Source organism: Bombus flavifrons, chromosome 11 (assembly GCF_040668555.2).
Source record: "Bombus flavifrons isolate JBK064 chromosome 11, iyBomFlav1_principal, whole genome shotgun sequence".
NCBI classification, from domain to species: domain Eukaryota; kingdom Metazoa; phylum Arthropoda; class Insecta; order Hymenoptera; family Apidae; genus Bombus; species Bombus flavifrons.
The window spans coordinates 8852222-8867643 of record NC_138452.1 but is presented as its reverse complement, the minus strand read 5'-3'; the positions used below and the strand labels follow the sequence as shown (position 1 = coordinate 8867643).

Genomic DNA, 15422 nt, shown 5'->3' with positions numbered 1-15422 from the left:
ACCTCATTTCGCCGCCGGAAGTCCGCTGCGGAACGTTCGAAGAACCGCAGCAGCGGCAACAGCGAGCAAGCAAGCAACAATGAGAATTACTTTCCACCACATAGCCCGGTTCTAATATTAAATTTTCCAGAAGCCCGCTTATAAACGACCATTTGATAATATTAAAACCGCCACGCGAAAGATCCATCGCGGTTCGTCAATTCTACGCCTGATTCTCTGAATATACAGGGTGGTTGGTAACTAGTGGTACAAGCGGAAAGGGGGTGATTCTACGCGAAAAAAGAAGTCGAAAATATAGAATAACAATTTTTTTTTTTTTCATTTTTCCATCGAGACAACGATCTACAGTGAGATCCCTTATAACGAGACGCGATAAAGTGCAGGCGTACCGACCGAAGATTCAATGTCGATTTTCTCGGAAACAAAGCTTCAAACGAAAAATTTTTATTCTATATTTTCGACTTCTTTTTTCGCGTAGAATCGCCCCCTTTCCGCTTGTACCACCAGTTACCAACCACCCTGTATATCTCGATACGTTTAACACACACATACACATATACTCGGTTCTTCCACACACCGTTAACAAACAAAATTCAATCGCTCGTTAAAAATATCGATAGAGAGTTCCCCTTAAAATATACTTTCTCGAAGAGACGACTAAAATCTCCCTCGTTTCGTTATCTTTTTGCTAATCATCCTTCTTCGATGTTTTAAAATTTATTAATCGGAAAACGCTATTAAAATTATTTCTACTATTCCACTGTTCTACCAATTTCTGTTATTCTTAAGCTCGTCTGAAGCTTCGTTGCCCAAAAGAAATTCCTACAATTCCTTCTATTCCATTGTTTCTTATAATCACCTCTTAGTATTCGAAAAGAGAGACAGAGAGAGATACATATTACATATGAAAAAATAAATGTTTCGAAAGCAATCTCCATGTATTGTATTGTTCGCCGTTCAAACTTGCGAGTGGCATAACAAACGACTCTGTTTCTAGCTATAGCAGTTTATCGAATGAAATACGACGGGAGAAAGGGAAAGAGAGAAAGAGCGAGAGAGAGATTCTGTCGCAGGTAGTGAAAAGCCTCATTCCGGTGTTGTTCGTTGCACGGTGAACGATCTGAAATTCGTATTAAACGACCGTGATAATTGTCTGTTGGCGGGAGACAGGTGGGTTAAAATTACGGGAGTACGCTCGAGACGAACGTAAACGCGCAGAGCCAATGACAAACTAGTTCCACTAATGAGAAGGAGATACCTCGGCGTCTGACTTTTCTAATTATTACCCACCGCGTATTTGCGCTTGTTGAGACTGAACCCTGGGAAAACTCGAACGGCGGATGCTTCTGAATGAAGCGAAAACACGCTTAATTTACGATGTCGTGAATTATTTCGATATTCCAATTGAACAATGCGTTCGCAGTTGGAATTGGCGAGACTTTTCCTCTGTTTTGCACGCACGATGCGATCTTTTGCGACGCTGTTTCCTTTTTCTTTCCACGAGCTAATTTACTTTCTGTACGCGGCCGCTTTTACACTCGTACGAACTACGATAAATGGAAATGAAAATCGCTCTTTCATAAGCTTAATCGAATTATCGCGGAGAAAGTGATAACAACAAGATGTTTCGTATTATATTTATGGGACTGAAAATTCGCGGTTCTGCGCCAACAGTAGTAATCATCGAATGATTATATCAATTATACGCGGTGCGTCGAAATAATCGTTACATGGCAGCGTTAAAAGTCTCTCAATTTGGTGGGTACGTGGTTAACTTGTAATTTCGATAATTATAGCACAAAGGGGAATAATATGTCCTTTCTTTGTGGTAGCTGTCGGAGCCTCGATCCACGAAGAAATTTCCAATTTAATTAAACCTAATCAAATAAATTTTTTGGAATTTTAACGTTAAATCTAATCAAGAGAAATCAAGAGACGGAAAAATAGAAAAAAGGGAACTACGGTATTCAGACGTTGCCATCCATTAAGATGCAATGGTACTTCCGGTGTAGGTCGAGGGTCGCCTCGAAACGACATAATTCCAATGCAAACAAGTGTCGAGGGGAATAATCGAATTCTCTTTAATTAGCGACGGTAGTAACCTCGGGGACGATAAGCTTCTTTTGAAAAACACACGGAAAAGTTTTAAGCTTGCGAATTGAGAGAGACGTAAGAGACGTAGAAACGCGAAGTAACCATAGAATAACCATGCATGGGTAAAATAACTTTGAGATCCACGTAAACCACGTGTCCATTTTCTTTGTTTCAGGTGTCGTAGAATGCAGCGATACGTAGCGCGGTGCTCGTCCGCGACGAGGCGATGAGAAGGCTGAATGGAGGCCGAGGAAGCCTCAGAGCCCCCTGGGGCTCCGACCAATGTTCCCTCGTCAGAGTACAGCGAGATGAACCGTAGTGGCGCACCACAGCCAATCTAAACTGTCACCTGTTTCAATTACTCTTGCAATCTGCACCAAGAACCACGATTAAGGACACGACAAATAAATAAATACCATCGTCGATCAACGAAACACGAGAAAAACTGTAATATTCTCTTCGGTTCGCTGTTTGAAGAAGTATCCTGAAGAATTTATATACCTGAACACGAGATATAAATCAACGCAATTAGCCTAGGCAATTCTAAAGACGTACTTCATCGGTGACACGGCCTCTCTTTGTTTCCTATCTAGACGCACAAGTTGCTTCAAATCGACAGAATTGTGTTTAGTAGAAACGTAGACCTCGCGGAGAAGGTCCATTGAAAGAACACCGTGCAACGAAAGATTAATTACCGATCGTTCGACTAACTATAAACGGGAAGAATTATTGCAAGAGAATGGCTGCACCAGTGATAGAGAAGAAGCGGTTCTTCTGCCGCGAATGGGCGTTCACCAAACTGTCCCACTGCTTGGAACAGAGGCCAGCCTCGAAGACGTGTGGCGTTTTGGTCGTTGGTGGCCCAGGAAGTGGAAAGACCGCGTTCAGTGCAGAATTAGCCTGGCCTTCGGCTGGTGCCAATGCTAGACATCAGAGATCCTTAAACAGGAGATTGTTAGCCAGGCACTTTTGTCAGGCTAGAAGCGAGGCTTCGTTGTCACCAGCCCAATTCGTGAGGTCTCTGGTTGCTCAGCTTCTGCAACCTGGTTCGGATGGGATTCATAGGTCAGTGACTGTTATACAGAGATTCGTAGCTTAGTCTTACAATACTATACTTATATTATACGCTAGAATTACGCTTCGATCAGGTAAAAATTATCTCAGTTATACAGATAAGTAAAGGTAGAATTTACATGGTTGGAAAATATATTCCACAATTTCCATTAATTCCAAACGATGAATCTAATATTACTATATTAAAACGATGATTTTTACAAATGATTTTCTTTGAACATTCCGCAGAGTGTCTTCGAGCTCACCGATACCAGGCAGCGCGACGACAACCAGCAACGCCACGACAGTGCCATTGACATCGAGGGAAATGGTAGCAGAAGCCTACGCGGAGAAGCTTCGAACCGATCCAGAGATACAAGCCGCTTTGCAACCGGATGTCCTCGACAGAGATCCCGATGACGCTTTAAAGAAAGCACTGCTGTTCCCTCTATTGGAGTTAGAGCCACCAAAATGTTGTCTGTTCCTGTTAGTCGACTCGATCGACGAGGGACAGACTCTGGATCTTCCTCAAACTGGCACCAGAGACTCGAGAAGAGAGAATGATAACGTCAGTAGGACGATAGCTGAATTATTGGCTAATCATCATCACCTATTCCCTCAATGGCTACTTCTGGTTTGTACTGCTCGACGTCAGAGCAAACCCATCTCACGGATGTTCAGCGGCTTCCGGAAGATCCCTTTAGACGATCTAAGGAAGTCCTTGGTGGTGAGAGACATCCAACAGTATATCCTGGCACGGTTGGATCAAGAAGACGCGCTCAGGTGTGTATTTGTTGATATCGCATCGACACGCGTATTTGTTGAAATTATTGGAACTTTTGATTGGTCTTTCCAGTACCAAGCTTCCATAGTCGTTTGTAGCGTATAAACTGATAACTAAAAGCCAACACCTGTAATTACAGTCGCTAAATACGATTTAATTTTCATTCATCCAGGCAGCACATCTCGCGCGACACAGCCGAGATGCTGAACCAGCTGCACATCAAGAGCAACGGCTGTTTCCTCTATCTAGAAAAAGTTCTCGACGGAGTAGCAGAGAACTTCATCGTTCTACGCGAGGTTCGCGAGATACCAGGCACCTTGAACGGTCTCTACCTATGGCTGTGTCAAAGGCTCTTCAGTCGAAAGCAATTTGCCAAAGTCCAACCTCTATTGAACGTGATCTTGGCCGCAAAACTACCCATCACCCAGGAGATACTCTACAAATGCGTGAAAACTGCGTGCACCAACATCACCATAGAAGACTTCAATCGACGTCTCCACCTTCTACGCAGAGTCATCTCTGTTTCTCGTGCAGGAGCGTTGATGTTATTCCATCATAGCTTCGCAGAATGGTTGCTGGACGTGAAACACTGCACGCAGAAGTATTTGTGCTCCGCTGTGGAAGGTCACGCGATGCTGGCCGCTTATTACACCCTTCGCGGACCGGAATTGAACGCCGATGAGATCTGCGTGCTTGGACAACACCTGCAACGGTCCATAACGAACGTCGCTACCACAAATTGTAACCTGGACGTGCACACGCTTCAAGTACTCTGGATGATAGGCAGCGGAGCACCGATAGAAGATTGCTACCTGGACAGCTCAGAGTGCATCCTCTGGCCCAGGCAGGAAGTGAAGCTGTTGAAACTGTTGATCGATGCGGGCGCCAAGCCCTCGGAAAAGGTCGTCGAGGACGATGCCAGCAAGGATGCTGTCTCTTCTAGTCAAGTAATTAATTTTGAAAGCTTGCGTTTATTGGGAAACTGAAATTTTAAAAGCGAATACTTGTTGCCGTTGTCTTTGAGTAAATTGATCTGTCGATTAAATTTAGACTCTAGCAATTAATAGAACGAAGATGTTTATCTGACAAGGAGCGGACAACGATTTGAAATTATTAATTTTGTTAAACGACAGTTTTAGGATAAGCTTCTTCTTATTTATATGTCATAGACAAAAGCAATTCGCGATTGCGCAAGGACTAAAGCCAGAAATAGAATTCGTATAACTGTGATGTTTGTTACAGGTCTCGCAAGACGTAAGCCCTATGGATGAATCTCCCAGCGAGCCATTAACGGAACTGCTCGGCGAAAGCGGGGACATCAATCAAGCTGATTCTTGCGGACGAACAGTACTGCACACGCTTGCTGCAGACGGTAATGCATCTCTGCTGGAGTTGGCTCTGGCGACATGTCCTCAGGTAAGGATCAACCTCTCCCATTTTTAAAAAGCTGCGTCTTGATTTATACCAACAATGCGTTTTTCACATGCCGAACGAAGAATTATAAATTTACAGAAAAATATTTACAAAAGAAAAATTTTCTTAATATTCTGTACAGTCTAAACCATAGTATGTACAATTTTAGAACACACAAATGGATTTTCTATGGAAATTTTAATTACACTGTGGATATTTACGCATTTGTGGTAATTTCAATGTAAAAATGTATAAATATGCAAATATACGAGCATAAAATAAAATAATCATTATGATATATAGTGGATGAAAGAAATCTTTGTCCGTTTAGTAACATTCGCATAATAATATGAAATTGGATAAGCATTTTATAATATATAATTAATAATTAATCATGTTTGACAATTATATTGACTTCCCTAACGTATGTATACTAGCATTTATACCGTAATAATTGTAAGTGGACATCATAAAGAGCAGTATTTAAGGGAAACCAAGCTTACAATGTAATAAGGAAGAAGCATAAACGAATCATAAAGCATTAACCGCAACTGTACCGGTTTACGATCTTCCCTTATTAGTTGCAGCAATTATCATAAATACAACGCTTGTCAAAAGTTTCTAACTACGGTGTAATCTCATTATATTGTTGAAATAACGACTTTCTGAAAATAAAGGAAAACACAGTTTGTACCTGGGCTCATAAAATACAATTTTTATTAACGCATTATATGAACCAAAATTGGTATATAGTTTGAAAAATGTTGACAGTCACTCTGTAGAAAAGTAGATTCACATAAATTAAAACCCTTTATACCGGTGTTTCCCTACACTTTTTGAGTTGCGATACTTTTTTATGATAATGAGATTATCGCCCTCCTCCTACACAAGAAAGTATTTAATAAGATAAATAAAATAAATTTTCAGGTATATAATTTTTTAATTTATATTTATAATTAGTGCTAAGAATCTATAATAAAAAGTAATAACCACAGGCTTCTATATAAACATTTTTTTAATAAAGCTTACCAACTTAATATGTATTTAATTAATAGAGTGAAAATAATAAAAAACATTTCCCAGCCACGAAAGAATCGCAAATCCGAAAATTCCACAGATTAGCAAACCGTGTTTAATACCATGTTACATGTTGCATATTTTCTAATCGCGCAGGCAAAACTGGAAGCCACCGATCGTCACGGTCAAACACCCTTAAATCTGGCAGCGAGACACGGTTATACAGACGTAGTACGAGTTTTGCTGGCTTCAGGGGCCTGTGCGGATCACGCTGACTGCGACGGATGGACAGCCCTGAGAGCTGCTGCCTGGGGTGGACATACTCAGGTAATCGTTAGAACAAAACAACAGAACTCGAGACATCGAATCATCTATCCTTAACAATGTCATCATCATCCTTGCATACAATCGAGAATATAGTCGTTGTTGATACACGTTTAACAGACGAAATAACATTTGATTGCAACACGAGTTAACAGTCAAATAATACACAGTAACAGTCGATTAATATATCTGAATATCTTAATGAGGATTGCAAGTACTGAAGTATGATAATAAAAGGGGGAAGTCAGTGGAGGAATATAAACGGTGAAATAAAAATATAGGTAGTCGAAATGCTGCTGGAGCACGGGGCAATGGTGGATTGCGCCGATTGGGATCAACGAACCGCGCTCAGAGCAGCCGCATGGGGTGGCCACGAGGACATCGTTAAAGCGCTTCTGCAGCACGGCGCCGACGTCAACAGAACCGATGACGAGGGTAGAACCGCCTTAATTGCCGCTGCCTACATGGGTCACAGCGAGATCGTCGAACACCTTCTAGACTTCGGCGCGGAGATCGATCACGCTGATAACGACGGAAGGACTGCCCTCAGCGTAGCTGCCCTATGTGTACCCTCCAATCATGGCTATGCAAAAGTTAGTTTCCGTTCCCCTCGTTTTCACGGCTGTCGAAAGATAAAGAAAGGCAATGATGTTATGGGACAAGCAAGAACGAGATACTTGCAAGATCTATCGTTGCACAGAACACTGCTGGAACACGAATACTGTTTCTTTTCATACGTACTAACAACGAAATTTTAGTTTGTTTGATATCATTCCATTATCGTATCACACTATTGTTCTTTGTTCTTTTTTTTTTTTTTTTTAGTATTGTATAAGGTAGTTAACGTTTAAGAAGATCGTAAACGCGATCTGATTAATCGATTGATTTTATGCAGACACTAGCTGACATTAGAAATCCTTAATCATTTTAGTGCTGATGTCTTTAAGCTCACTGCATTCGAATTTTTATGTCCAATCCCATCCCCCGCGAACTGAAAGGCTTTTAACGTTTTGTGATGATCTTTATACACTATATATATATATATAGGGTGATAAAAAGAGAGATCTAAAATTCCTATTAAGAGATCCTAGTAACGCTCAGCACTAAAATGCACAAGTAACAGTCAGTTGAAGCATGAAAACTTTAAATTTCGTATTAATGAAATTACGCGAAGTTATTTATTTGTGAGATCTCGGTATACGTATATAAACGAATATATGATCTTGTGTCACAGGTGGTTACGATCCTCTTGGAGAGAGGAGCTGCAGTCGATCACCAGGATAAGGATGGCATGACACCATTGTTAGTGGCCGCGTTCGAGGGACACAGAGACGTTTGCGAGTTGTTATTGGAATACGAGGCAGATGTGGATCATTGCGATGCTACGGGGCGCACACCTTTGTGGGCAGCTGCCAGCATGGGTCATGGATCAGTGGTCGCTCTTCTCTTATTCTGGGGATGTTACGTTGACAGCATTGATAACGAGGGCAGGACCGTTTTGAGCGTTGCTGCTGCTCAAGGCGGCACTGATGTAGTGAAACAATTATTGGATAGAGGTATAAAATACCTTCCCTTTCCTCCCGATTATTTTTATCTTAATTCAGCATTTAGTCCTCTGAATTATTTTTGGAGATAACTTGCAACATGAATCTTCGATATTTTAGGCTTGGACGAGCAACACAGGGACAATTCAGGATGGACACCATTACATTATGCGGCATTCGAAGGGCATATCGATGTTTGCGAAGCATTACTGGAAGCTGGAGCCAAAATTGACGAAACTGACAACGATGGGAAAGGCGCTCTGATGCTAGCCGCGCAAGAAGGACACGCTGCGTTAGTTGAGAGACTCCTGGAACAACATAGAGCACCGATCGATCAACACGCTCACGATGGAAAGACGGCTCTAAGGTAATTTAGTAATAACGATATCTTAGCTAAATCCTCTATCTGTTTCATTTTATAAAATATCTTCATTGTGTCAATTGCAGACTCGCAGCTTTGGAGGGACATTATGACACCGTCAGGGTACTATTGAGTCACAATGCAGACGTTAATGCGAAAGATGCCGATGGAAGAAGCACTCTTTATATCCTTGCTCTGGAGAACAGACTGGCGATGGCGCGATTCTTGCTGGAGCATGCGCGAGCTGACGTGGAAAGTAGAGACTCAGAAGTAAGTATAAGAATTCTTGTATCTCTTTAGTTGCTTTGATTATGTTTGTAAATTTAATGTGATTTTCCAGGGTCGAACACCTTTGCATGTGAGTGCTTGGCAAGGACACGTCGAAATGGTAGCTTTGTTGCTAACAGAAGGCAGTGCGAGCGTAAACGCCTGTGACAATGAAAATAGAACTCCTTTACACTCTGCTGCCTGGCAGGGTCACGCAGCCATTGTCAGGCTGCTTCTAGAACATGGAGCAACCCCTGATCATACTTGCAACCAAGGCGCAACAGCTCTGGGTACTGATAATGACCAAAGTTTGATCAGTAACATGACTTTTTTCTCACATACTTGACTATCAGCATTGTTGTATTTATATAAGAAAGTAATTAAACTGGTCAACATTCATTAGGTATCGCCGCACAAGAGGGTCATGAGCACTGCGTACGAGCACTCTTAAATCACGGTGCTGATCCCAGTCATTCTGATCATTGTGGCCGAAACGCTATCAAGGTTGCTGCCAAAAGTGGCCATGACACCGTGGTCAGGCTACTCGAGGAACATTCGGCTAATCAACGAAGTCTGAGGCCTGGTATCAACGGAGGTTCGTCTATTTCTCATAATTCTCCAATGCGTAATTTTTCGTCATGTCCATAATTATGTATATTATTTATTACTTTATTACAATGCATATATAATGCAGGTGGAAGTAGTAGCGCTACTTCGGTGACATCAAACTCCACAGCTGAAACGAAACCATCGTCTGCAATCTTGAATCCTCTGTCGACGCAATACAGTCCAGCAGAGTCACCTGATTCGACGAAAAGAAGAAGCTGCGTGTCCTTAGGCAACAATTCCAGCAACAGCAAATCCAGCAGCAACTTGACTGGTAGCACAAAGAGCGATCAAGGGAAATTCAACCAGAACTCGATGGTGAATCAGGTAATAAAAGTAGGTAACAATTGTTGTTTCTAATGCTTTCCCGATTAACTCTTTTGTGTAACTTGAGGAGCCAGTTCGAGCTCTCCGATACCACTTCCAATCGGCTCTCATCCGTCACGTTCCATCATCTCTTTCTGGCTGCATGTTTTGTTTATTCTGTTTTCATGCACCCGTGTACAGATCGTTATTTATACAATGCCACTCTTCGTACGAAGATTTTGTTTAAATGCAATCTACTAACTCTCTCGAACAACCTGATGCACATTTAAAACGTACATTCGATTGATTTTTATGCAAACGTTAGAGGCCAACTCGATCTATACACGCTACGAATTTGATTCCTATGAGGAACCACGCGTTATCTGACTGCTATAATTTTAGACACCATTATCTTTCACGCAACAACTGCAACAATGCTCGAGGGGAGCGAAGAGTCGTCCGCTCAGCAAACTTTTGTCACCTCTGAAAAGCGAACCGCAGAGTCCTATCTACGCTTCGCCGCCTCATTCGCCGTTAAGCGACAGCCTGATACCCTACTCGCCGACGAATACGAGTCCACCTAGTGCCCAGACCGCTGCAAACGTGATACAGAGTCAGCTCGGAGTATCGTTGTTGACTGGAAACCAGAATATACCATACAAAGCGCAGATCGGAGGATACAATCACACGTCAGCCATTTACGAACCGATCAACATAAAAACAGAGATCATCGATAAAAACGACATTAGCAAACCGTTTGAATTAACAAACGAAATGTTAGGTTTAAGCGTAACGAAGGACAAGAAAAATGGTCTTGACGAGAAAAGAAACTCGGCCGATACTCATTTCACTAGGGACACTCATATGAGGATAATATTGGGAAACAGTGGCGCTGGTGTTGGCAGAAGCGTGAAACATACCTCTGACCATACACCTGCCAGGTAAGATTGCGTTTCAATAATATAATAAAAATGTTAAAGAAACTTCCTCCACATTGTGTCCTAAATATAAACCACTAATAATGGTTAATTGGTTGTGAATTGTTTCTAAAACATATTGGAGCGACTTTTCTAATAGACTATATTAGAGATTAAGCATGAAAGACATTTTTTGAAAGGACTGATTTTTTTATTACAGTGCAAGCAATGCAAAACCAAAGCGCAATGGCTTGGTTTCCAACCCAGCCATGAGACTAGTAGCAGGTGTTAGAAATGGAATTGAAAATGCAACTAATAGAAATAAGCCTATCACAACACGAGTTAATGGATTTCAGTGGAAGGCCGAGGCACGAAAGGAAACACCTTTGTAGGGACAGGTATTGACACAGTTTCACTTTTGAGGATCATAAAAAATGTCTATGATACAAATACAACGTATTTTGAATGATTGTAAAAGACAATAAATCACCAAACACTTAAAGAAACGTTTGATTCGTATGAAATTGTACAAATGTTTACAGCATTGTATTTAATTGTATTTTTCTTTACAATGCACTGCATTATTATGCTTTACAAATATACATACTTACAATTGCCATTCAATCGTACACTTTAGTATTAGAATTTAAATATTTTCATCCCTTGAAGTTTTTGTTTAATTCAGTTTTAATTTGAAAATTATTGAATGATAAATTTTTAAGTTCCTTCTTTTTTTTTCTTTTTTCTCTTTTTTTGTTTAATATTACAGTACTTGAATGACATACATACATACATACGTACATACATACATATATATATATATATATATATATATATATATATATATATATATATATATTCAATTTATAAGAAAATAGAAGTAGCTGATCCTTATGCACTGTAATTACAGTGTTCAGTTTTGGAAGTGGTATCAGTAGATTTTTGTATTCCTTTTCTACTAAATCGTAACTTATAAATATTTTGCATGATCAGAAATAACTATACATATATAACATTAGATTTTACGATAAGATTAGAAATTTAGCAAAACATGAAATTTAAAGAGTTTTAATGTTTTAATCTTTTCAGAATAACCATCTCACTAATCTACGTTTAAGTGTGTCGTGTCGAGTTTATTATTTACGTAATAATTAACAATAAAGCAAAAAAACAAAGACAAAGGACTAATCAAAACCTTAATTTTTTGTGATGTAGGTTGTGTTGTCAGAAACACCTCAGCAGGACACCGGAATCCGTTATTGCGGCTGGCGAATCGTAATCACCAAAAAGCGGAAGTCAATAAACAAATTCTTCTCTTTTTATTTGAGCAAAATCAAATTACCTCATATGAAAAAGTAAACGAAAAAGAATATGATTTATAAGAATTGCTGTTGAATAAAAAAGAAAGAAGATGAAAATTGCGTAATACAAAAAAAAAACCAAATATTAAACAGTATAGAGAAATATGTAGATCTAGATATGTAAACTTTACGAAACATGACTTTGTATAAATGTAACGTTAATAAAATTCTTTACTGATCTCACTAATACTTCATATAAACGAAAGAAATAAAAAATGAATTAATTATTGAAATCTTTAAGGATTAATAGTCATGACTTTGATGGGAGAGGACGACATAATATGAGATTTTTTTTCTTCAGAAGACTGGGTGCAAATGAAATGCATAATGTGATGTGGATTATGCAGAATTGTAAAGATATGTATAAATTATATTGAGCGATTTAAGAAAAAATATATCATTATAATGCGAACTCAGTTACAAATACGTAAAATTATGGCCTGAAAATTAATAAAAACGTGTGTAAATACACATTCTTCATGTACTGTGCACGATCATATTTATTATATTGTAATAGATGCAAAATAAATAAAAAGTAAAATATCAATATTAGTCCTTTATTTATTTATGTTATAAGGCTATTTTTTCAACAAACTAATTTGAAACAGAACCATATAAAGAGTATAGTTGTAAGATAAAAGTACAACTATCTCTTATATTGTATTATGATTGTAAAAGGGTCATAAATATATCTCTGTCATAAGATATCTTTCTCAAGGTAATGTTCCCTATTTTTAAGTAGTGCTTCATCCATATCCTCAACACTTTAGATAAAACAGTAAGTTTCATAAAAAGTTATTTTTTCTGAAAATTCTATAACAAAGAAAAAATTTTCTTGTATCATTACATTAGATAAGAATCCTTATCTCTTATACATACAAAATTCTCTCTGATTTTGCGTTATTAATATTTATGTAAAAAAATAATTTAATAGTTTTTAATACAAAATACAAGTTCCTCTATACTAAATCACAATAATTTAGTGACAAATATTGGTAAATTGATATATAATGAATATATTAAAAGAAGTACTGAGACAGAAGATAATATTATGGACAATTATTGGTGTATGTGCTGGAATTTCATTAGGACTCATTCTTAAAACTTTTACTCTTCAACCATGGACCAAAAGAAATGTAATGTATCTAAAGTTTCCTGGAGAACTATTCATGAGAATTGTAAATTGTTTAATATTGCCTCTTATAACATCCAGTATAGTGAGTGCTACTTGCAACTTGAAAAAATCAGGTAAGTATAAAGCAACTTACATTGTCATCACTGTTAAACAAGAATTTCTTATTACAAATCTTAAAATTCTAAAATGCATAGGTCGCATTGGAACAATGGCATTATATTACTATACAACGACAACATCACTTGGAATAATATTAAGTGTTATACTAGTTCAAACAATAAGACCTGGTGATTTACTTAAAGATAAAAACATCATAACACAAAATACAACCAGATATTCAATAACAGTGGACACAATTTTAGATCTATTTCGGTAGTTCATGTATAATATTAATTTGTTTCTTGTTTTTATTTATTCAATCTATTTTCTTTATTTATATTACAGAAATTTTATCCCAGAAAACATAGTGAGTGCAACCTTATTCCAGGTAATAAAATTTTATAAGTTTCTATCTTTCATGTGTAGCCATTATTATGATCAATTTAATTAAAACAAATTACAACTTAATACAACAACTTAATTTGAACAACAACAAAAATAAATAAAACACTATTTCAGTATCAAACTGTATTACAAAAATCAAAGAATGAATCAGGTATGTTATAGCAACATAAGAAAGGGACAAATTGAGTTTATAAAAGTTAAATTAAAATTTGATTTCTATCTTTTAGTACCAATTGATGAATGGAAAATAGATCATATGAATGTACCAGGAACAGATGTATTAGGATTAGTAGTTTTTAGTTTAGTCTTGGGATTAGCAATTGGAGATATAGGTGCAAAAGGAGAACCTTTAATAAACTTTTTTCTATCTTTATCAGATGCAATGATGAAGATCATGAGTTGGGCAATAATGTAAAATTACTAAATGCTAAATACAATAAAAAAGAAATCATTAACTTTTATTACATGCAAACATATCCATTTTATACAGGCTAGTACCAATAAGTGCGCTATTTCTTATTTCTGCAAAAATTCTTGAAGTAGAAGACTTTAACAGTTTAATAAAAAGGCTTGGAATTTATATTTTAACTGTCTTTAGTGGTTTGCTTATACAAGGTTTAATATTACTTCCTCTAGTGTATTTTATATGTACTCGTCAATCTCCATACAACATCATAGTTAAACTTGGACCAGCTTTTGCTACAGCATTTGGTACATCATCAAGGTATTTAAACTAAAACAATATATTGTTAATTTATTGCTTGTTAATAAAATTATTATATTATATACTTTATATTTATATTTCAGCACAGCTACAGTTCCAGTAACAATATCATGCTTGGAACGCATTGGAATACCTTCTAAAATATCTAATTTTATTGTACCAATTGGAGCTACCATAAATATGGATGGTATAGCATTATATGAAAGCATTGGTGCAATTTTTATAATTCAATTGCATGGATTACAATTTTCATTGTTCAAGATCATAATAATCTGGTTTGTATAAAGATAAACAACCTTCCTATATAAATTTATGAATTAATAAACAACTTTCATAAACATAATGAAAAATAATAATTAGACTATGAATTTTTATTTATTGAATTGTGTTTATAAAATTGTGAATTACATTTATAGAAAATCTAAAGGTACAAACATGTAGAGAATGGATATAATATGTAAAAATATGTGAAATATTTGAAGGTGCTTATTATAATATTTAGGAAGTAAATGAATTCTCTACATAGGTTTAATTCTTTTAACTGCAATTATAAAAATATAAATTTGCATAAAAATCCGTAGTAATAATAATACAATAATATTGGAAAATTTACAGTATAACATGTACTTTGTCGTGTATTGGTGCTGCCGGCTTACCTAGTGGTGGTTATGTAATGTTAATAATGGTATTAAATTCCGTGGGAGTTCCAGTAGAAGATGTTTCATTAATTATCGCCATTGATTGGTTCGTGTAAGCATCCAACGATGTATTTATACGATTTTAAACATTCATTAAAATATTAATAATCACAATTTATGTTTAGAGACCGTTTTAGAACCACTTTAAACATCATAGCAGATGCATTAGGGGCTGGCATAATAAGTCATCATTATAAAAAAAGTAAACAAAATTCTATACCAGAGGAAATAGGATTATATACTTCCGCGTAATAGGTTGAAATTTTAAGTAAATCAAAAATTATTGAAATATTTGAAATGTAAAAAATAATATT

The 15422-nt window shown here is 37.2% G+C and overlaps 2 protein-coding genes and 1 long non-coding RNA gene across 11 annotated transcripts in view; 2 read left to right on the top strand and 1 right to left on the bottom strand.

Moving 5' to 3' along the window:
* Nucleotides 1-12596, top strand: part of LOC138185186 (ankyrin repeat domain-containing protein 50) — a 205807-nt gene extending 193211 nt beyond the window's left edge. For 3 of the 9 annotated variants that reach the window (XM_069123942.1, XM_069123941.1, XM_069123940.1), the window contains 15 exons: nucleotides 2270-3159; nucleotides 3397-3930; nucleotides 4104-4878; nucleotides 5174-5347; nucleotides 6518-6688; nucleotides 6967-7278; nucleotides 7920-8241; nucleotides 8350-8596; nucleotides 8677-8860; nucleotides 8931-9174; nucleotides 9261-9452; nucleotides 9552-9799; nucleotides 10172-10710; nucleotides 10907-11084; nucleotides 11902-12041. In XM_069123942.1, coding sequence (XP_068980043.1) covers nucleotides 2834-3159; nucleotides 3397-3930; nucleotides 4104-4878; nucleotides 5174-5347; nucleotides 6518-6688; nucleotides 6967-7278; nucleotides 7920-8241; nucleotides 8350-8596; nucleotides 8677-8860; nucleotides 8931-9174; nucleotides 9261-9452; nucleotides 9552-9799; nucleotides 10172-10710; nucleotides 10907-11078 — 4440 coding nt within the window. In that variant the 5' untranslated portion in view covers nucleotides 2270-2833 and the 3' untranslated portion in view covers nucleotides 11079-11084; nucleotides 11902-12041. Of the gene's footprint in view, nucleotides 1-2269; nucleotides 3160-3396; nucleotides 3931-4103; nucleotides 4879-5173; nucleotides 5348-6517; nucleotides 6689-6966; nucleotides 7279-7919; nucleotides 8242-8349; nucleotides 8597-8676; nucleotides 8861-8930; nucleotides 9175-9260; nucleotides 9453-9551; nucleotides 9800-10171; nucleotides 10715-10906; nucleotides 11085-11901 lie in introns of those variants that run through there. The other 6 variants (XM_069123944.1, XM_069123943.1, XM_069123946.1 and 3 more) reach the window with 6 other exon arrangements.
* Nucleotides 12597-12738: 142 nt separating this feature from the next.
* Nucleotides 12739-15375, top strand: LOC138185190 (excitatory amino acid transporter 3). The gene is made up of 9 exons (XM_069123956.1): nucleotides 12739-13295; nucleotides 13377-13554; nucleotides 13627-13669; nucleotides 13801-13837; nucleotides 13914-14097; nucleotides 14177-14410; nucleotides 14494-14685; nucleotides 15026-15160; nucleotides 15234-15375. Exons 1-9 carry the CDS (start codon nucleotides 13058-13060, stop codon nucleotides 15358-15360), a joined length of 1368 nt encoding a protein of 455 aa, XP_068980057.1. The 5' UTR covers nucleotides 12739-13057; the 3' UTR covers nucleotides 15361-15375.
* On the bottom strand, nucleotides 14119-15207 carry LOC138185194 (uncharacterized). The gene is made up of 2 exons (XR_011174548.1): nucleotides 15067-15207; nucleotides 14119-14710 (listed from the first exon to the last, which is right to left on the bottom strand). It is a non-coding gene; the product is annotated as an uncharacterized LOC138185194 (long non-coding RNA).
* Nucleotides 15376-15422: the final 47 nt, after the last annotated feature.

Bases quoted from the DNA above. Each gene is read 5' to 3' on its own strand.
- LOC138185190 (XM_069123956.1), top strand. From the start codon at position 13,058: ATGAATATATTAAAAGAAGTACTGAGACAGAAGATAATATTATGGACA. The intron at 13,838-13,913 runs GTATGTTATAGC...TCTATCTTTTAG, and splicing joins AAAATCAAAGAATGAATCAG to TACCAATTGATGAATGGAAA. The intron at 15,161-15,233 runs GTAAGCATCCAA...ATTTATGTTTAG, and splicing joins ATCGCCATTGATTGGTTCGT to AGACCGTTTTAGAACCACTT.